The 21,091-nt window shown below is 43.4% G+C and overlaps 2 protein-coding genes across 2 annotated transcripts in view; one reads left to right on the top strand and one right to left on the bottom strand.

The window, feature by feature from the left end:
• Positions 1-1,241: 1,241 nt before the first annotated feature.
• On the bottom strand, positions 1,242-15,168 carry LOC119964505 (serine/threonine-protein kinase PLK2-like). Its single transcript, XM_038794072.1, has 15 exons — positions 14,918-15,168; positions 11,501-11,608; positions 11,086-11,202; positions 10,267-10,396; positions 9,628-9,715; positions 9,338-9,433; positions 8,674-8,872; positions 8,032-8,161; positions 7,372-7,481; positions 6,199-6,301; positions 5,602-5,685; positions 5,028-5,196; positions 4,495-4,624; positions 3,182-3,298; positions 1,242-2,810 (listed from the first exon to the last, which is right to left on the bottom strand). The coding sequence occupies exons 1-15, from the start codon at positions 15,053-15,055 to the stop codon at positions 2,613-2,615; spliced, it is 1,917 nt and encodes a 638-aa protein (XP_038650000.1). The 5' UTR covers positions 15,056-15,168; the 3' UTR covers positions 1,242-2,612.
• Positions 13,243-21,091, top strand: part of best4 (bestrophin 4) — a 189,607-nt gene continuing 181,758 nt past the window's right edge. The window contains exon 1 of the mRNA XM_038794073.1: positions 13,243-13,465. Within this exon, the coding sequence (XP_038650001.1) occupies positions 13,264-13,465 (202 nt within the window). The 5' untranslated portion in view covers positions 13,243-13,263. The remainder of the gene's footprint in view (positions 13,466-21,091) is intronic.

The following is a 21,091-nucleotide window of genomic DNA, read 5'->3' as shown; positions in this document are numbered from 1 at the left end:
TTTAATTTAGAGTATTCAAATTTTTTAGATTTAGGGCCAATTTAGCGTGGCCAATCCACCTACCCGGCACATCTTTGGGTTGTGGGAGTGGGACCCATGCGGAGAAACAAATAACTGTTGAATCAGTTGGGGGGGGGGGGGGGGGCTAGTCAATCAGCACTTGGGAAGGTAAGTTATGTTCAGCCATGTCCATCTCAAGTCTGTACAAAAAAAAAAAAAAAAAAAATCACCCGACACTGGAGTCTGTTGGTGAAGGCAGTGCCTATGTTGTGCTGCTTTTGTAAGTGCCCATCTCCCACCAAGTTTTACAGGCATCAACTAACTGGAAAGTTCACTTCTACCACCATTCCACCTCAAAACAAAAAGGACTGAAATTTAGTATGAAGTCACTGCCAAAGTGATCAGTTGGCTGGTTTGTACCTAGACTACTCAAAACATTACCAAGCTGTGGGACACAACTCTTCCAAGAGTAGTCCATTTCAATTGTCAACCACGCTGTTTTAAGGCCTTAGAAAGGGTGCAGGATTTACTGGAACACTGTCTTGGATGCATTTTTAAAAAAAATTTGTTGATTTATTTTTTCTGATTAAGGGGCAATTTAGCATGGCCAATCCACCTACTCTGCACATTTTTGGGTTGTGGGGGTGAAACCCACGCACAGGGAGAATGTGCAAACTCCACACGGACAGTGACCCAGAGCTGGGATCGAACCTGGGACCTCAAGTGCCATGAGGCAGCTGTGCTAACCACTAGGCCACCGTGCTGCCCCTGGGTGCATTTGAGAATGGGCACAGGTGGGTACTGAGCAAGCCAATGATCTCTTCCAAGAGACTACAAAATTTAAAAGGAGGTAGGCAAAAAGGAGGCAGTAGCTTAAAAAGGCAAATAGAGGAAGTTACAGGTGTGGGATTAATTGGGAGATTTTGTACAGAAGGAACAAAATGTCCTGTGCTGTATCCATCTTGGATAGTCTACCAATGAATCAAATGGAGAATAATGCACAAAAGCCTGGATGGACCAGATGTCAAAATGGTTTTTAGAGCACTGGGCGATTGCTCATGGGAGGTGAACAAAAGTGTACTCAGGATTTTGAAGTTTTAGACAGCACTACTCACTCCACTGATGTACTGAATAAATTCTGGCCTTCATCTCATCTTTTAAAAAAAAAGACATCAAGTTGGGTGTAGTGCATGCTTTGAAAATTCAGTTCTTCCACCCTTTGGCATGGAACAGGACACAAGTTTTGCTCGCAGGAAACTTTATTTCAATAAAAAAAGTCTTAACACCTTTTTACAGAATTTTAGTTGCATTCTGTTCTTAAAAACAAAGAAATAAATAATACAAAAATAAATAGGCTCATTTAATACTTGCGTAAACATAAATAAGACCAAATTTATTAAATACTGAGGCCTCACTAGAGGTGTAGATAAATGTTGAAATGAGCTGAAAATCTCAGTTGTACCATAATTGTCCAAACAATTTATTTTCCTTTTGCCACTCTCCTGACATGCATAATTTTAAAAGGACTCCAATTTCACCATCAGCTATTTATTTAAAGAAATAGCCACTACCCTGGAAAAGTAATTAGACTGTACACAATTCTAAATTGGGATACCACTATCTTTCCAACAGACTGACATTTGCTGTAAAATCAAGCTTGCCAATCTTGTTTCACAATGCCACACTTGGATCTTGGTCACTCAAGGACACCAAACTACTATTACCAATGTTTTGCAAGTTTGAGACAGTAGTGCAGAAACCACCATTGGCCATTACAATTGCATCAAACTAGGGTTGTTGATTTAAAAACTTAACTTTGAGCATTATTTCCAGTCAATGCCCCGATTGGCATCAAGCTGGAAGAGTTTGCTTTGAGAAAACAACCAGGTTCATGGGGACCAAAGAGGAAACAAATTGGGATATTGATCCTGATCCTCAAGCCCATCAAGACCCTGGCAAGTGGACTATCAACTGGTCTTGTACCCCATCCGCAATAAGCCATATGCAGATCCTGATGTTAAATGTTTTCTTGCAGTTTGACCCCCCCCCCCCAAGTTAGCTAGTAAACAGTTCCAATTTATCATTGACTGACTGACATTTTCCCATCAACATGAGGAAGCATTATAGTCAAACACTCATAGAAAAACCAACAAGCCTGCCTTGTGACAGCAAGTGGGAGCCATCACATTAGATTTGCTTTCCATGCCAGTAATCAGATGATCATTTAACTAACTACACTGGAGTAGCAGCGTTAAAGTTCTTATTCCAGGGTAGTAATTAGGAAGCGATCCTCATCTTGTCATTGCCCACCGAAATCATTCACAAACCCTCAGAAAGTATTGAGGGGAGGAGTAGGGAACCAAACAAAAATAACTTCAATAACAGCTCAGTGTACACATCCTTCTTGTTACAGTAGTGACATTTAAACAGATGGAAGATTATAAAGCACCAATAATTTAAGACTTTAGATTCCACTCCCCCTCCCTCCACAAATAACAGCAGCTAATTGTTGCCAGGCACTGGCCAGTCAGATAGTACACTCCAATAGCTCAGTATCTTGCACCCTGTAAAACTCCATAGCAGAAGTAATGTCATTCCTCTTCAAAGAGGTTTTAAGAGTCTGCCGTCTGCTGCTGTAACAGTTTCAATGTATATGTCAGACGATGGTAGAGTTCTTGTGAACAGCCCAGCTCCATTATGGTGCTCAGTTTATAGGTGCAAGCAATACGATCCTTGTTGATGTATGTAAGCAGGTAGGAATGGTCAGCTTTGCATAGAATGAGTTTTGTATGATCATGGTAAAAGTTAACCTGATAAAGAAGAAGAGACAGGGTTAGAAGGTTTTGGTACATTACAACATTCAAATAAAAGTGATTGTGTATGCACCAATTCTAAAGCTGGGGAGTTAACATTTTACAGGTGATGTTCGAAGCATCATCTGCACTCAGCATTTCAAAATTGATCCTGGAAGATGCCATAGTACCTCAAACAATTTAGTCATTGAAGTTCCAGATCTTTGGCCTTCTGCCCCAGGTGTTTAACCAAAGCTAGTTGAAGCATTCTTGATGCAAGTGCTAGGTGGACAATTATGGCCCAGGCCAAGTACAATTGGGCAAGACAATAGTAGCAGACAGCCAATTAAACTAGATTATGCATTTCAAATTTGCAAGAAGCAGATTACCTGTAAAGTGCCATTGTTGAACAACATCAATAGGGAATAATCTGTTTTAACCCACTGTAACAGGAACAAAGATGGATCGTGGCAATCTTCAAGGAATGTCCTGGGCAAGTCACCTCCCTGCAGAAACAATAGAGGCTTTAAAATGTGCACATTAGAATTAAGGTGCTTACTGTATTGAGATTCGATTAGTCAAGTACCAGAATGCCAGACAATTTCTTAAGAGTCACGAGTGCAAAGGATTTGACCCAGAGTCTGCACCAACCCCAAGAACTCTTTAGGTCCACTCCCAGACCTTATCCCCATGCATTGATCATGGCCAGTCCACCCAACCTGCAGTTCGCTCAAGTGGGTTAGACAGCTGGTTTGTGATGCAAAACAAGGCCAGCAGCGCAAGTTCAATTCCCGTACTAGCTTTCGTGTATGCAAACAGGTGCCAGAATGTGACGATCGGGGCTTTTCGCAGTAACTTCATTGTAGCGTTAATGCAAGCCTACTTGCGACAAAACGTTATTTATCTTTGCACTGAGAGGAAACCAGAGTCACCCAAAGCCAGAATTGAACTGGGTTCCTGGCACTAATGAGGCAGCAGTGCTAACCACTGCTGCCATTCTGTTCATTTGCATTTTGGGGGCAGAATTTAGTTCTGCGATGGGGTGGGAATGCAAGTGAGAGTTTCCTGTTGCAGAGGCCGGCAGGAAGACACTCTGGCCCTGATCTATTATAATGATGTAACTGGGTGTTATCTATTCCAGAGTGGGGCAGGCACAACTAGTCAGCTGTCACATGGGGTGCCACATTGAAAAGGCACCTAACCTCACTGACCCACTAGACCTCCAAAAAAGATGGAGCCAGGAACCTGGATGATCCACCCTCCTGCTGGCAGTGGTGTTCTAGGAGTTCTTGAGGCTCTGTGTTCCAGGGTTTCTGGTGGCTTCCATACAGAATGGAGGCAGCCTGGGTGAGTCCTGGAACCTGCATGCCATGTTGTTGGCACTGTTTTTCCTAGAGAGTGGGTGGCTCAGTACCACATTAGCAGGTTGCATATCAATTTCATGCTGGCCTCCTCAGTCATAGCAGGCATCAGTAGAGGATAGAGTAGAATATCAACAACCTGTGCAATTAGAGTTTTGGGCCTCCTGTCAACTCTCTTCCACCTACTGGGCTTTGCACCTCCTAGCAAGGAGTAAGGAGAATTCAACCTTATTGTAGCTGCAATTGAAACTAATGGCATCATCTCCAAAAAGCCCATGCACTAGCAAAAAAAAAAAAAAAAAAACTGTTTGGACCAAAGTCAAAGATGTTACATAACTCACCTCCATCAAATTTTCCTCCATGTAGTTGGCAAAATAGTGGACAATTGTCATCTGTTTCACCAGCTGCTCTGGAATTGCAGAGGCAGAGAAGGAAAAATGCTGGTTGTTATTGAGGTAATAATACACATTCCTGTGAAATGAAGGGGGAAAAGAAAGTTCAGTGCTTGGGGAAACATGCTTTAAAATAATTGAGTTGTACAGGTAACAAGACATGAACTATGAAATAAAGTGAACTTGGAAAATCAGCAAAAGTATTGGTACAAAAAAAAAAATCCGAGAAAAGTTTGGTCTCAGCAATGTGTCCAAAAGCTAATATTTTGTGGCCAGGGTTATCTACACATGGGTTGAATGGATTTAGCTTCTTTTGAAAAATGAAATGGAAAAAATGCTTATTGTCACAAGTAGGCTTCAAATGAAGTGAAAAGCCCCTGGTCGCCACATTCTGGCACCCGTTCGGGGAGATCCTTTTGATTTCCAACAGAAGAGATAATCAGGATTGAAGAGGTGTAATTGAATAGGATATTACCACTCACCTTCGGTTTGCAGAGAGGCTCATGTGAGTTCCATCGTTGAACAGGACACCAATACTGCGATTAGACAACTGGTAACCAAAACCATATTTATTGGAGTAGTCCACCCATTTTGTGACCCACAAGAAGGGTTTAGACCGATGTAGACTGTGTCCGACTGGGTTCTTTTTCACTGCAAGAGAAAAAAAATGTACTTAAATAAGTCTACTTAACAAGTCTTCGGTTACAGGGCTAAGGGAGAAGGTTTCAGATACAAGGTAGGTTTAGTACATCACCATTTGTCACAGGGGACTTGGCTGGTGATAAGCGTTTAGCCCGAGGGTGCAATGTTCACTGCCTACCATCCAAACTACTTCAATGGGAAGTCATGAAAAGAATGTTCTCATTTTTAGAAGGTTTCATTTGCCATTCGAAGAGGGTTTTATTGGCCATCCTGCTAGCTAAATATACACAAGTAGAAAACCCAGTGCTAAATTTAAAAAAGGGAGGATGAGGATTTTAAATTATTTCTACTTGACAAGCACATAGAAAGTGTTATTTAGAACTTCAAAAATAAATGTTAAACATGGACATTTACCTGAAGGCATAGATGAAAGACAGCTTTTGAGAACATGGGTAGCAGCATCTGCCATTTGCTGAGCTATGGGCCCCTCTTCAGCAGCTGTAAACAACAAGTACATTGGCATTCAGTAATAACTCAGGATATTATTTATTTCATCCATTGAGTGCACAGCTGACAACCAAGACCTTACTGGACCCAACAATACTGCACAGAAATGCATTTTACTGGAACTGTTAAATCAAGCCAGCCAGCTAAGACAATCTTGGAAAGTTTATAGTCAAAGCGGAGGATAGTTTAATTTTATGCTCAACACTGGTACCAATAGTTCAGTGACACAAAGTCCAGCTTTGTCAGCATCAACCAAAATGATAGGACTCATTTTTCTGCATGCAGGCACCCCACCCTCTCCAAAGAGACAAACAACAAACAATTTCCCATCCACCCATGTGGATAGGCAAGAGAAAAGAAAGCCAATCAGGAAAACTACAATTAAGCGGGTTCGCATAGAAACAGGCCATTGGCCCAAATCAGCATTTATGCTTAATCTGAATCCAAACAGGCACAAATGTTCAGTTACATTACACTTGCTTATCACACACATGACCAACTCACTTTCACTGTTGGCACCAGCTGGTTTGGTAGATTTTGGCGATCTTTCCTCTGCTGTTGTTTCCTTGGGAAAGGAGTTTGCAGTTTGACCAGTAGGAAATGTACGCTAGAGGAAGAGACAAATCTAATTAGTATACATCAAGAAGCTCCTGTTTTCATTGAAGTGGACAAAATTACTCATTTGGAAAAATCAATTAATTTTCTTATGCCAAAACTAGATTCTCATTTGGATACTAAATTGCTATAGTCAGGCACAGGCATCTAGGCCCGAAAATAAATTTACCAAATCAAATTCCTGCAGAAATACAGATGGGCTTTATGCAAGAGCAGGAAACAAATTGCTTGCAACACTGATGATCAACATCAGTTAAGTAGGTTAAGTGAACATACAGGAAGCCACAAATGATTCCAACATAAAAGAGGAACGCATTTCCTTCATCTTATTTTGCATATAAATTTTCTATGAGTCATTCTGACCTCAAGAACATAATCTTACAAGCTTATTACATTTGCTGTTGTAACTGTGCAACATGTTTTTAAAAAACTATGTACAACATGTCAGAGGAAATACATCCAACATCATATTGTTCTTTGTAGCTCAGATGCAAACGGGATGCCAAAGGGCTCCCAAAAATTAGATTTGAAAACACAAGGTTTAATGTACCAAGTGTTCCTACCCGACAAATATGCAACATTTAGAAGCTGGGAATAGAGATTAGAATTAGTAACAGAAACATACGCTTTACTATTACCAAATGCAAAAGCCACTACAAATGAGAGGACCAGAAAGCAGGAATGAAAACAGATAAGAAATGAAAATGAAAAATGAAAATCGCTTATTGTCACAAGTAGGCTTCAATGAAGTTAGTGAAAAGCCCCTAGTCGCCACATTCCGGCGGCTGTTCGGGAAGGCTGGGACGGGAATTGAACCATGCTGCTGGCCTGCCTTGGTCTGCTTTCAAAGCCAGTGATTTAGCCGTGTGCTAAACCAGAGGTAGAAGTCTGGACCCTATTGAAGGAACAGAGTCTGCTTTTATAAGAGGAAAAGAATGGAAGGTTCAATTAACTTGGAAGTTACTGGGAGACTTATATGGTGCATCAAGGTTTCTCCGTTTTCGGATCTTTATAGGATTGCACTGCTGAAGATGGTACTGAAAATTAAACACTTATTCCTACCTCAGTTACATTTTCAGTTTTATAGCTTGTCTGTCTGTTGATGGAGGTCTTCACAAGGTCTGCAGCAAGCTTGGAAATATCATCCTTCTCCACACAGATCGTTTTAGTATCTGCAATCCAGACACAAATCTTGATTAAAATTTAGAACTATGCCAGCAGACTTATTCAATACAGATTGCAAAGAGATATTGGTGGGTGGAACATGCATTCTGCAACCTGAAACCAAGCGGAAGGGCACAAGATTCACTAGATATCAGAAACAGTGATAAGTTACCCCCCCCCCCCCTCCCCATCTCTTTCCAGTGCCAAAACATCCCCACATTGGAAACAGAAATGCCATGACAATACTTATTTGAATAATCCTGCCTTCAAGGTTGCAAAAACCAGATCTAATTTATTGTAAATTAGAACAGCTTTACCGGCATACGAAAGTTTGTGCAATATAGACGGTTAGCACTTCTAACTGGAATTTAGGTCACATGCATTTTATCATGTGGTAGGGCAAGATCAAAGACAAATAATTTTGCTTCTAAACATACAAAGACGACACCATTTAAAAAGAGTTTAAGCAAATTAATGTCAGGTAGTTTCCTTCTATTATTTAATGGTCTGGAAGTATATGTGGTACTTTAAAACTACCCAGACGATACCCATACTAACCTTTTGGGCTCTTTTTCCTAAAGAAGAAAGCCTCTGTAAACTTTTTGAAGAGGTTTTTAGTGGGCGTTGGGCTGCTCAGTTCAGGAACCATTAGGCAGCTGCTTGGGTGGAGCACATCAGGTATAAAGCCCTGAACAAGGAGGGGAACAAAAAAAAAAAAAAGAAACTAGAGACGTGACTTCGAAGTAGACATGCAAATCATTACATTCCAAAACCAAAGCAGAGCTGAATATTCTAGCTAGCCACATGGGTAGCCAGAGTTTTTTTTATTATTTAAAGTGGGACAATTTAGGGTGGCCAATCCTGCCCATCTGGATTGTGGGGGCAAGACCCACAGAGAATGTGCAAACTCCATACAGACAGTGATCCAGTGCTGGGATTCATCATGGGTCCTTGGTGCTATGAGGCAGCAGTGCAAACCTTCTCTTTCCTGCACGCTGCCTCCCCCCCCACCACACACAAAAATCCTGTTCTGGAATTTTTGTAACAGAGAGCCAGTGCAGACTCAACAGGCTGAATGGCCTCCTTCTGCACTGTAAATTCTATTTACATTGAGAAATTTGGAATCAGCACCACTTCCTGGAGTTGGTGCTGGAACTTTTCAAAGTAGGTATTCTCCCCTCATGTTAACATCATGCTTACTTTTGTGAAAAAATCATGGTTCATAATTTCATCCAGAGTAGGTCGGCTTTCTGGATTCTTCTTCAGGATGCTACCAACGAGATCTTTTGCAGCTACTGAAAATGATGACGGCATGGTGTACTCAACTGCTCGAATACATCTGTAGGTGTCTTTGAGGTCAGAGGTCTCAAATGGTGGCCGCCCAAACAACATTGTGTACCTACAAAAGAATGTCATTTAGTGTCCTTATCCTCATAAAGAAATACATGCAAAGCTGACTGTAGGAAAAAGCCTTCTGGCTGGGGGACAAGAGGAGGAGTGGTATGGGAGAGAGTTTCTTGCTCACTGAACTAGTGCAGGTCATCAGCTTGAATTTAGATGCTGACGGCAGTGCTACAGAAAATTCTTATTGAGAAGCATTACTGAAATCAAATAGGGTTTAAAATAAATACATGTAAAGCTGATGATGAGTGGATATTGGTTTGCTGAAGATTCACACACTTCAGATCTAATACTTAATGTCAGCATTCAAGACAGGAAGTAGTGGTTTGGTTAATGCAAGTAAACCTTGTGCCTGTTTAAAATTGAGCAACATCTTTAGTTAAAAATAGTCTGAATTATCTGCAGTGGTTTGCCACTTTTCCACAACTTGAGATTGCTGTACAATATAAAAAAATAAACTTACATGACACAACCCAAAGACCAGATGTCAGCCTCAGGACCATGACCTTGTTTGTTTAGTACTTCGGGTGCCAGATAGTTTGGAGTACCACAGATAGTCCTGAAAAATTTAAGAAAGATTAATAAGCAGTTCTCCAAGTCAAATCCTGAACCAAATCATATAGCCAATTAAAATACTTCTTCTGAAATTAGAATTTTTTACCCTTACTTCTAACCCTAGCCCAAATCTGGACTGGGTGTATTATGCCACAATAGGGCAATCTTTTTGTAACATGAAACAAAAAAATTACACACCTCTTCCTCTGGTCAACTGGTAGAAGCTTAGTTGCCAAGCCAAAGTCTCCAACTTTTACTTCCATGTTATCATTAACAAAGAAATTACCTATGAGATGCAAAACAAAAAGGTTTGAATGAACAAGTGGTCACTGTAAAGTTCCATTATCATACTTAGTATTAGCAGATCTAGTGTCCTCCAGGACCAGACCCCAATTGATAATTTATACATCCTCAGGGATTTTGTATCAGCAGGAGTCACAATGTGTTGATTAGAAGATGCAAAATGGATTGATTATTTTTGAAGTGAGCCTGTTCAGAGGGAAAGAAATTCACTTCCAAAATAATTGATTCCCAACTAGAAAATAATTGATTCCCAACTAGAATACAGTTCTGCAGATCAGGTCACATCCATCACCTCAACTAATTGTATGAGCTTAATTGGAAAAGTGATACCTGGTCAGAAGCGAAGTGAAATTATGCAGTGTAGTCATCATACTAGACCCCAATATTCACAGATGCACACTTCTAAAAAGCAAACTCTCTCTTCCCTAAATCAGAGCACCAAAACTAGCCTCAAGTCATCAGAACTTGAGCCTGTGACTTGGAGATAAATGGCCCATAAATCAATTCCAGAACATGGAGATTATTTATACAAACCTAGCTTGAGGTCTCGGTGAAGGATATCCCGAACATGGAGGTACTTGAGGCCCAAGATAATCTGTCTGAGGTAATACCGGACTTCTGGCTCAGTTAAAGTTCTTCTTGCTTTCAATATATGTGCTAATGACTGAAAGACAACAAGGAATGTTAAGAATGTTGCACAGATTGAATATAAAACACAAAAAATAAAACAACAAAATATCAGGAGGCCCTATAAGTGCTCATGTTTAACCTTAAATTTCAATAAGCAGTGGCGTGCCACTGCACTAGTAATCCAGAGGCTTAAGCAAATGCTCTGGGGTCATGCATTCAAATCCCACCACCAGCTGGAGCTGCCGGAATTTAAATTCATTTAATAAAATATGGAATTGAAGGCTAGTTTTAGTAATGGCGACCACAAAATTACTATTGATTGTGGTTAAAAACACATCTGGTTCACTTATATCCTTCATGGAATGATACCTACCATCCTTATCAAAACTGACCTACATGTGACCCCCCAGCAATAGTTAACTCAACTGCCCCTCTAAAATGGCCAAGACAACTCCGTTCAAAGGCAATGAAGGACGGGCAACAAATGCTCACCTTGCCAGCAATGCTCACATCCTGTGAGAATTTTTTTAATGTCCTTCGTTCTCAAATACCTTTTTTTAAATTCCCGAGTGAATTAACAATTCAATTTGGGGCATTCAAAAGACTGACAGTAGACAATTCAATTGCGCAACTATTTTAAAGTTTGGATTCAGGGATTCCAAGTTTTGATGAGGAACTGGCAAACACGCGGTCAATAGGTTGTCAGCACAAAATTCAACCCACCTTGTGACTGCAGTGCTCTAGAAAGATATAAATATTTTCGTCATCTTCAAAGTTATGGTAGAATTTCACTATGTGCTTATTAGACAGGGATTTGTGGAGTTCAATTTCCTTCTCGATCTGTTTAAAAAAAGTGGGAAAACAAAGATGACTCCAGAGTACCACAGACAGGACACCAGCTCAAAGCAAGGCCTTACATCCGGGCCATTCTCCAATGCCAGGACACATCGGAGATTCATAATCATGTGACACTACACATCCACAAATTCTGGCAGCCTTTAACAGAAGAGCTAAAATTTCTTCAGCAGCGATGTGGAATTCTCTTCAAGGAGAGGTATAGTTTTATGAACTCACTATGCATTCAAGAATATGTCAAGATGGATAATAGGATTATGACAGTAGGATAAGTAATTTTTACCTTATCTTTCTGGTGAGGTTTTGACACTCGAGAATGTGGAATAACTTTAACTGCATATACTCTGTTACTGGAGAGATCAACCATTTCATAGCATCTTGCAAATCCACCCTAATAAGAAAAACAACTCAAGTTATTACAAATCCAGTTCCAACCTTTCCACATCTCAAATCAACCACCCCATATGCAATGAACATGTAGTAGAAGAACTAACAGGTAGGTCGCTATGGTCCAGTGCTATCTGAATAAAGAGAATTGCGATTGAAAACAACATTAGGTTCTTCAGAATGATGCAGCTATGTGGTCATAATGGTAGTTTTATTTGATGCACATTTAATACATGGACCCTTATAAACTCAACTAATTCATCCTACAGATGGATTATATCATCAATTCAGAGGCAGCCTTCATTCACATAGGACACACATTTGTGAAAATATAAAAGGCTCAATACTAATGAATATTCCTTAGAATAGTTTTAGAAGCTGGGGTTATGCGGAAGACATCCCCCTAGCCCACCCTTCCTTTGTGCATGAATCTTTGTTCAATTCTGGTTGCCACACTACCTGAAGGATGTGGAGGCTTTAGAGAGGGTGCAGAAGAGATTTACTAGGATGTTGTCTGGTATGGAGGGCATTAGCTATGAGGAGAGGTTGAATAAACTCGGTTTGTTCTCACTGGAATGAAGGAGGTTGAGGGGTGACCTGATAGAGGTCTACAAAATTATGAGGGGCATAGACAGAGTGGATAGTCAGAGACTTTTTCCCAGGGTAGAGGGATCAATTATTAGGGGGCATAGGTTTAAGGTGCAAGGGGCAAGGTTTAGAGGAGATACACAAAGTTGTTGTTTTTTTAAAAAAAAAAACAGAGGGTAGTGGGTGCCTGGAACCTGCTGCCAGAGGTGGTGGAAGCGGGGACGATAGCGGCAGTAAGGGACATCTTGACAAATACATAAATAGGATGGGAATAGAGGGATACAGACTCCAGAAGATTTTAATTTAGATGGGCAGCATGGTTGGTGCAGGCTTGGAGGGCCAAAGGGCCTGTTCCTGTGCTGTACTTTGTTCTTCCCAAATAGGAGGATCAAAGTAGGCAATTCAGTTAGGTCTCAAGGAAGCATCCACTGTCTACTTTTGTCAATATATTTTATCATCTTGTATGCTTCAATTAGATCTCCTCATTCTTTCAAACTAGAGTATCAATCCACCCTATTCAATCTCGCTCATCTCTGGAATCATCTCTACAAGTGAACCTCCTCTGAACTGCCTCTTAAAGCAACTACATCCCTCCTCAAATAAGGGGGTCCAAAATTGTACAATAGTACCCCAATGCTTTGTACAGTTGCATCTTCCCTAGTTTTGTACTCTTCCCTTAGCCAAAATTCCATGTACATTCACGTGATGTGCATATTAGTTTGCTACAATTCATGCACAAAGCACTAAACATTTACCCTTCATAAAAACATGGCTGATCTAGACAACCAGGCACAGGAAACCCCTTGGGGCAGGGAAGATTGCCAAATGCAACACAAATGCTTGCAATGGTTTCGATCTGACATTTTAAACCATGTACAAATGAGTATCAGAAAATTATTTGGCTTTCCTCATGACCAACTTGGAAAGCCAAGATTCAACACTTGCATGCACAACAGAACAAGCGCACACTGTTGCTGCCAAAAGTTCCTGTTGTGTCATTGTCATAATTGTGTCATCATTCAGATACTAGGCTCATGCAACTTGAAACCAAGCCAGCAGCACTGTGCCATCATGTCCAAGACTTCTTGTTTTATCCAAAGTGGAAGTCTCAGACACCGAGGTAACCTCCTCCGCAAGCAGGTAGGCTTAATATCGTCCATTCGAGTTACACCAACACTCCATCAGCCTCAAACTTCGAAGTTCACCATGGTCAGAGCAAAGTTGGACAGAAAACAGCGGCAGTATTCAGTGCGTCAGACGGCTGACATTTCAGGTATGCCGCCAGTTGAGAGAGAGAACACACTTTGGTCATCGGGAGCAGATCCAACAAAATTCCCTTCTGCCTCTGCACTATTTTGCGTGGCTCCGAAGTATTTTATAGCTTCCATTAATATAGCAAAACATCACCCCCTTATAAATAATGTAGGGGGTGGGCAAGATTATCCATAGTGAAGAAAGTGTTATTTCGAAACGAATCATGTCCACAGCAAACTCAAGTGAAGGATAGCAGATAACACTCCCGAGCGCCTGGAGATGTTAATTACGTTTATAGGTGCGGTTTAATGCAAGTTACTGTTGGTCTCAATGCAATTTAAGGTTCAATGAAAGGAATTTACCAGATTAGATAAAGTAAATCACCTAATCAGCCCCGTTATATTGGCCTTTAGCAAAAGCCACAAGTCGAATACGACTTCAGCTAGAATATTTGGAGTTTCCCTTCAATAAAAGTGATGGAAGGAAGTTTCCGCTTCCAGTGGCAGGAATTCAGCACACGTGGCAGTATGAAGTTGCTGGAAGAGCGGATGCAACTCTTCCTCTATTATTGGGCTTTGGACGTCAAGTTTTAAAAACCCAACAATGACCAGTGTTTTTCCCAAGGGATGTTTAAAGGATTCCCAACCCAAAAATTCCACCCCCCCCCCCCGCGCATCATTCAGAATCTGCGAGGTCATGCGGAACCCTCGCACTGATTCAGAACCCTCGCCCCACGAGGTGACGACGTGCCTTAAAAACATAAGCATTAGTCCCCAAAGTAGAGAACAGCTGCAGGGTGCAAATAAAGTCCGTAAAACTGGGAGGGTGGACCGAGAATTTAGGGCCAACGTTTGCCCCATTGAGAAAACCCCCACTCCCCCGTAGACGTGAGACACACAATTGAAACCAGAAGCTGACAATTCTTTAACCAGTTCCAACAGTTAATTATTCAGCCTGCCTAAATCGTTAAGTAAAAGCCTCACCGTTGACCTACATTCACACCTGGTTGTTAACAATTGAGCCACTTCCTAAAATGTAACGACCGGTGGACGGGCTGCTGCTTAGCTATGGTTTTAAATCACAAGCAAACATATCAGGTACTTTACTTGGGAGATTAAGAAATAGTGTCATTTTTGGACACGTACATCCTAGGTGCCTGTTCTTTACACCAACACTGCGGGTTTTAACAAACTATTACATTTTACAAATAGGACCAGTGCCTATTTCCTTTGAACGATTTAGCAGATTCAATGTCATATAAATTGAACCTTTAAAAAAAGGAAAATAGAAACTATTTGTACTCCCAAGCGCGAGATGGAGGAATAATTAAACTGCTCACAAATCCGAATCGAATAAAATTCTAAACCCCCGGGTGGAATAATTTGAACAAAAACAAATCCATGCACTGCAACAACTCAGCCCCTAGCCGCCTTTACCGTTAAAAGAGCTCACGAGCACAAGCTGTATATACCTTGCCCAGCAGCCGTCCTCGACAGTAACATTTGCCGGTCTTGGGAGCGGTAACCATCCGGCACAAATCAGGCTTCTCCCGGGCAACTTTAGGGTGAGGGCTGTCATCGCCCGGCGCTCTCTGAACTTCCAAACTCATTTTATGAACGACTATTATAAATATGTATAATTTGAAACAACTCCCAACACTGGCCGGCCCAGCCACTCCACAGCCTGCACTGAGCTCGATTGACAATGCAAGCGGACACGTGGGTAGGGAATCCCTGCCGCCGCTTTATAGCGTTACACTCCGCCGCCAGACGTCACAAAGGCAGGATACCCCCCCTTGGGGCGGGGTTTCGACTTCAGCCGGCGCTCTGATTGGCTCCCGGGAAGCAGGTTGCGCGCGCTCTCTGTTCAATGTGGCGTTTGGTGTGAGTGCCGCCTGTGGCGAGGCGAACATCTGCCTGCCCGCCGAATGGAGCAGCGGGGAATTTCCTTGGATTGTTCCCCGCCAAATCATTCACATCCGCCGAAAAATACCTTTCACTGTACTTCCGTACATGTGACAATAAATCAAATCAATCAATAGATATCCCATTCAGTCGTCATGCCACATTCACCTTGTTTTAATGTCCAGGGAAAAGTTAGCAGTCAAAGTGCTTTTCTCTCAATGATTGGTGGGGGTTTGAGTCACAGGTTTATTCGTCAATTTTTCAATCCTTTGAGGAATGCCTCCTTTGGAAAAATCAGAATGTCTCAGCCAGACCTAGCGCAAAGAGCAAAACACATATGGTGCACCCCAGCCATATAAAGGCTGGAGGAGTCAAAATTCAACATGTTAGCTCACCTCCATACACCATTTCCAGAGGTTGCAATGGCAGGAGTGACTGCGATTTATTTTGCTGTCCTCGTGTGTATGAATAGAAGCATAGAATCCCCACAGTGCAGAAAGAGGCCATTCGGCACATCAAGTCTGCACCGCCTCTCTGAAAGAGCACTCTACCAACACACACTGCCCTGCCCTATCCCAATAACCCCTTAACCTAACCTACATGTCCCTGGACAGTAAGAGGTAATTTATCATGGCCAATTCACCTAACCTGCACTACTTTGGACTGTAGGAGGGAACCACAGTACCCGGAGGAAACCCATGCTAATATGGGGAGAACATGCAAACTCAACACAGTGACCTAAGGTCAGAATTGAACCCAGGTCCCTGGCGCTATGTGGCAGCAATGCTAACCACCGTGATCATGGCATATAGTGGAAAACGGGGTGGTGCACTTTGAGACTGAACCTCAAAAGAAAATGTGGGACTTTTGAAGGTCAGAGGGAAGTTCCAGTTGTCGACTGGGAGGCCACAACTGGTGGATCAGGAGCCCAGAAATGACGGTACGTCGTTGGAGAGATGGGTCCGTGAAACTGGAAATCATTAAATCCCGGTGGGAACAGGGTATGGTCAAATTGGAACCGGGGATGGAAATTCTGAAGTGGAGTTGTTCAGCACGCAACACAATGTTGACCGTGGAAGGTTAGGGTGATGGGAGTAAGGCGTTTGGTGAGAATTGAATTTCTTCTGATGTCTCCTTGTAAGAAGGCCGCTAAAGAAATAAAAACATTTGTTGCAGCTGAAAAAAACGTGGGATTCCTCCAATGAATTGGAATTTGCGGGGCGCTGCAGGGCTAGGAAAGTGTATAAAATCATTCCCTGGGGAGGGAGCTGCAGTTTTATATATCTTTACAGAATTTACCCAAATTCTCCCATTTTCATCACACTGAACAATGCTGGAATATAGTTCCATAAATGGCAATAGTCCTCTTGCCCAATCTTTTCTCGCCTGTTAGACGAGACAGTGATTGTCAGGAGATTAATAAACTGCAGGAGTCACACCCGACCCACTCCTTGCCAGATATTCACTCACATGCACAGAAAGACTCACTGGCAGGCAGTTGGGGGTGGTAACCCAGACAGATTTTCCCTCACCACCCTATGAGACTGAGACCAACGTTGCTCCTACATTTGAGATCAGCTGACTTTATATGGCTCAGCACCACATGCGGAATATACAGTGACCAACACAGACTGGAAATTGAAACTGAGATCCTCCAGGTGGCTCTGGCTCATTTACTCACTGACCGGACCAGCTGAGTTGTTCCTGTATTCAAGATGATGAATGGGCTATCTTGGTACTGGAGCCAATAGTATGTATCAACTTGGCTCAGTTGGAAGCATTTCTATCTGTGAGTCAGATGGTGTTGAACTCCAGCCCTATCCAGGATTTTACTGCATGATCTAATCTGACAACACAGTGCTACACTGAGAGAGTTTTGCATGGTCAGAATTGCTGTCCTTCAGATGATACACTAAATAGTTTCAGATGGGTGTAAAAAGCAAGTGTACTATTTGAAGAAGAGTTGTCACCCTGAACAAATGCCAAGAAATTATTTCTGGTCATTTATCTAATTTATGCAATCTGTGCCCAAAATGGCTTTTTTAAAATACATAACCATTTCTTGAAACGTGACAAAATGCAATTTAAAGGCAACTTCTTTTTTTAAGTGATAGCTGATCCCTTCACTGTTCAGCCTCTTCCTGCACCCTATCATTGCAGCTTTCCATTCCTTCCGCTCTCGCATACCGGCCTCCCGAGAATCTCTCGCCCAATTGTTCCATGGCTGAACATTCTGGATTCTCTCCTTAAACACTTCTGACGTTCACCCTCCCAAGTTCCAGCTGTTAAGAGCTTTCTGAATGTCTTTGGCCAAAGTCTTTGGTGACCTCTGTTAGCCCTCCCGCAAAGCCTCAGCGTCCATTTGTTTTCTCCTGTGGGTGGCTTTGAGATCTATATGCACGCTATTTTTGACAGTGGATAGCTCTGGAGAGCCCTCTTTTGGTTGCTATTTTACTCCCTTCAGAAATTAAACCATAAAGTTCCCATTTTACTGTCAAGCATATTACCTGTAACAAATAAAATAAAGAAGAAAGTAAGTTAAAATAATAAAAACAGGTCAAATTATGACAAAATGCTGCGCTGTAGAGATTTAAAAAAAATACTTTTATCCAAGGCTTCTCACATATATACACAAAGATATCAGAAGATATACACAAATATATCAGAAGATATACACAAATATATCAAAGACCATTGTTGGAGGCGGTGCTACCAGCGGGGGGAGGAGGGGGTTGGAGAGGGGGGTCGTCTCAGCGATTAATGGGAGGATTTTGGAGGAGCATGCGGTGTCCAGGGAGGGGGTTAAGGCAAAGTGGGAAGAAGAGTTGGGGGCGGTGCTGGAGGAGGAGGGACTGTGGTGTGAGGTGCTGCAGAGGGTAAACACCTCAACCTCGTGTTTGAGCCTGAGGCTGATAGAGCTGACGGTAGTGTACAGGGCGCATCTTACAAAGCCCAGGATGAGCCAGCTGTTCAAAAGGATGGAGGATGTCTGTGGGCGATGTAGGAGGGGCCTTGTGAACCGTGTGCACATGTTTTGAGCATGTCCAAAGCTGGAAATGTTTTGGAGGACAGTGTTCAGCACTATTTCGGGGGTTCTACATGTAGAGGTGGAGCCCGGTCTCGTAGAAGCCATATTCGGGGTGTCGGACTGGCTGGAGCTCCAGGCGGGTGCAGGGGCAGACACTTTAGCCTTTGCCTTGTTGGAGTGGAGGTCAGGTGCTTCATCCTGTGCCTCGGCATGGTGGGGGATCTCCAACAACAGAGCCCTCAAACACGTCCCCCTTCATGAAGATGCCTCCATCTGTCTGCAAACCTGTCTCTCCTCCACCGCCATTTCCTCACCATTGCAATGTTCACCGGCCAATAATAATTTCGCAAATTTGACAACACCACTCTCCCACCGCAACCCCCCCCCCCCCCGCCTGCCTCACCTCCTCGACAGGAGCCTTCCCGCCCACACAAACCCTGAAATTATCCCATTCACCTTCCTGAAAAAGGACTTAGGAACAAAGATAAGGAGGTTCTGGAACACGAAGAATAACCTGGGCAACACCATCATTTCGTCATTTTCACCACCTGCACGTGCCCGGCCAGTGATAACGGCAACATATCCCACCTCTTAAAATCCCCCTTCATTCCCTCTGCCAATCGTGTCAAGTTCAATTTGTGTAGCTTGATCAGCTCCTCGCCATCTGGATTCCTAGGTACCAAAATTTCGCCCCATCACCCTGAACGGCAATTCCCCTAATCTCCTCTCTTTCCCTCTGGCATTGATTGGGAACACCTCGCCCTTTCCCATGTTCAATTTGTACCCTGAAAATCGGCCAGATTCCCTCAAAATCTCCATAATCCCTCCAATGCTGCCCACCAGGTCTGAGATATATAACAAATCGCCTGCATACAGCGAGACTCTATGCTGGGCACTCCTCCGCTCAATCCCTTTCAAATCCCTCGATGCCCGAAGCTCCATTGCCAACGGCTCTATCGCCGAGGTGAAAAGCAATGCAGAGAGAGGGCACCCCTGTCTTGTCCCACAATATAACCCAAAGTACCCCAAACTCATCTGGTTCATCCGAACGCTCACCAGCGGCATCGCGTACAGCAGCCAAACCCAACCCACCAACCCCTGCCCAACCCCGAACCATCCCAGCAACTCCAACAACTGCGCCCACTCCACCCAATCAAAGGCCCTCTCCATGTCCATTGCCACCACTACGTCTACCTCTTGCCCCTCCGAGAGCATCATAAGCGGCCTGCGCACATTCGCCGACAATTACCTTCCTTTCACAAATCCCGTCTGGTCGTCCCCTAGCATCCCCGGCAGACAGTCCTCAATTCATGATGCTAGCACCTTCGCCAACAACTTTGCATCAACATTCAGCGGTGATATCGGCCGATACGACCCACACTTTCTTGAATATCAGGGAGATGACACCTACCACAATGTGGAGGGAGCTCCCCTCATGCCTCACCTCATTGTACGTCTTCACTAATTGCCTGCACATAGCTTTGTGCCAGCGCCGCCCCAAACTTTTTCTAAAACTCTACTGGGAACTTGTCTGGCCCCGGGGCCTCCCTGACTGCATTACATCCATGCCATCCATTACCTCCCTCAACCCAATTGGGGCTCACAGGCCCTGCACCCTCTCCCTCTTCATCTTAGGAAACTCTAATCAATCAAGAAACCACCGCATCCTTTCCTCCCCTTCCCGAGGCTCCGACTCATACAGCCTCCTCTAGAAGGCCTCAAATGCCCAATTCACCTCTCCAATCCGTCACCACTCCTCTCCAAAGTTCAATATCCTCAGACTCCTCCCAGTCCATGGCCCCTCATAAAGTCTATCACCTCCTGTTTTTGACACGTCACCAACAAGCGGGCAGGTACAAAACCCTGAACTTCACCCTCTTCTTGTAGAGGGAGATCTTATCTGATTATACCCTGTCCTCCACGTAGCCAGCTCCATACTCAGGTCTTGGTAAATCCGCAGCTCACTCCCTTCCCAAGTATATTTTTTGGTCTGCCTCGCCCCCTCGTGATCTTTTCTTTATCCAGGAACCGATACAGCCTCACCACAATCGCCCTTGACGGTTCCCCCACCTGCAACCTCCCCCTCAGCAACCTGTGTGCCCGATCCACCTCGAGGGGCCAGTTAAAGGCCTTCTCCCGCATCGGCTTAACCGGCATGCTCGCCATAAACTTAGAGGCCTCCACTCCCTCAATGTCCTCAGGCATCCCAACAAATCTCAAATTCTGCCTCCTGAAGCGGTTCTCGAGTTCCTCTAATTTCTCTCTCAGCCTCTTCTGCCTGCTCATCGCCATCCCCATCTCCGCCTCCAGCGAAGTCAGTCGATCCTCATGCTCCACCATCGACTCCTCTACCTTCTGGATCGTCAGACCCTGAGCCTCCTGCCTCTGCTCCACTCTCTCGATCGCCATCCTGAACGGCTCTACCACCTTGGCCAAATCTTCCAAGGCCTCTTTCCTCTGCTGCTGGAATTTGCCATTTAAAAATTCCACCAGCTGCTCCATCAACGACTGGGCGGGCACGCTGCCCCCTTGCCATCCACCATCTTCATCTCTGTCGCACCATGAAAGCTTTCCTACTCCAACTGCTCTCTCTGTCTTGTGGCACTTCTCGTCCACTGATCCATACACTGACCTCAACCTCACCAGTGGAGTATTACCTTCCGTTTTGCCTTCAAACAGCATAACATTCGGATGGGGAAGTACCGAAAAAATC

The sequence above is a fragment of the Scyliorhinus canicula genome, chromosome 4, assembly GCF_902713615.1.
Source record: "Scyliorhinus canicula chromosome 4, sScyCan1.1, whole genome shotgun sequence".
NCBI classification, from domain to species: Eukaryota; Metazoa; Chordata; class Chondrichthyes; order Carcharhiniformes; family Scyliorhinidae; genus Scyliorhinus; species Scyliorhinus canicula.
Note: the sequence above shows the minus strand (reverse complement) of the source record. Positions and strands in the feature narration are given on the sequence as shown.

Excerpts from the sequence above, each read along its gene's own strand:
- LOC119964505 (XM_038794072.1), bottom strand. The coding sequence starts at position 15,055 with ATGAGTTTGGAAGTTCAGAGAGCGCCGGGCGATGACAGCCCTCACCCT. Across the intron at positions 7,482-8,031 it reads TAGGAAAAAGAGCCCAAAAG|ATACTAAAACGATCTGTGTG; the intron begins GTTAGTATGGGT and ends TCTGGATTGCAG. Across the intron at positions 4,625-5,027 it reads AGCCTCTCTGCAAACCGAAG|GAATGTGTATTATTACCTCA; the intron begins GTGAGTGGTAAT and ends TTCATTTCACAG.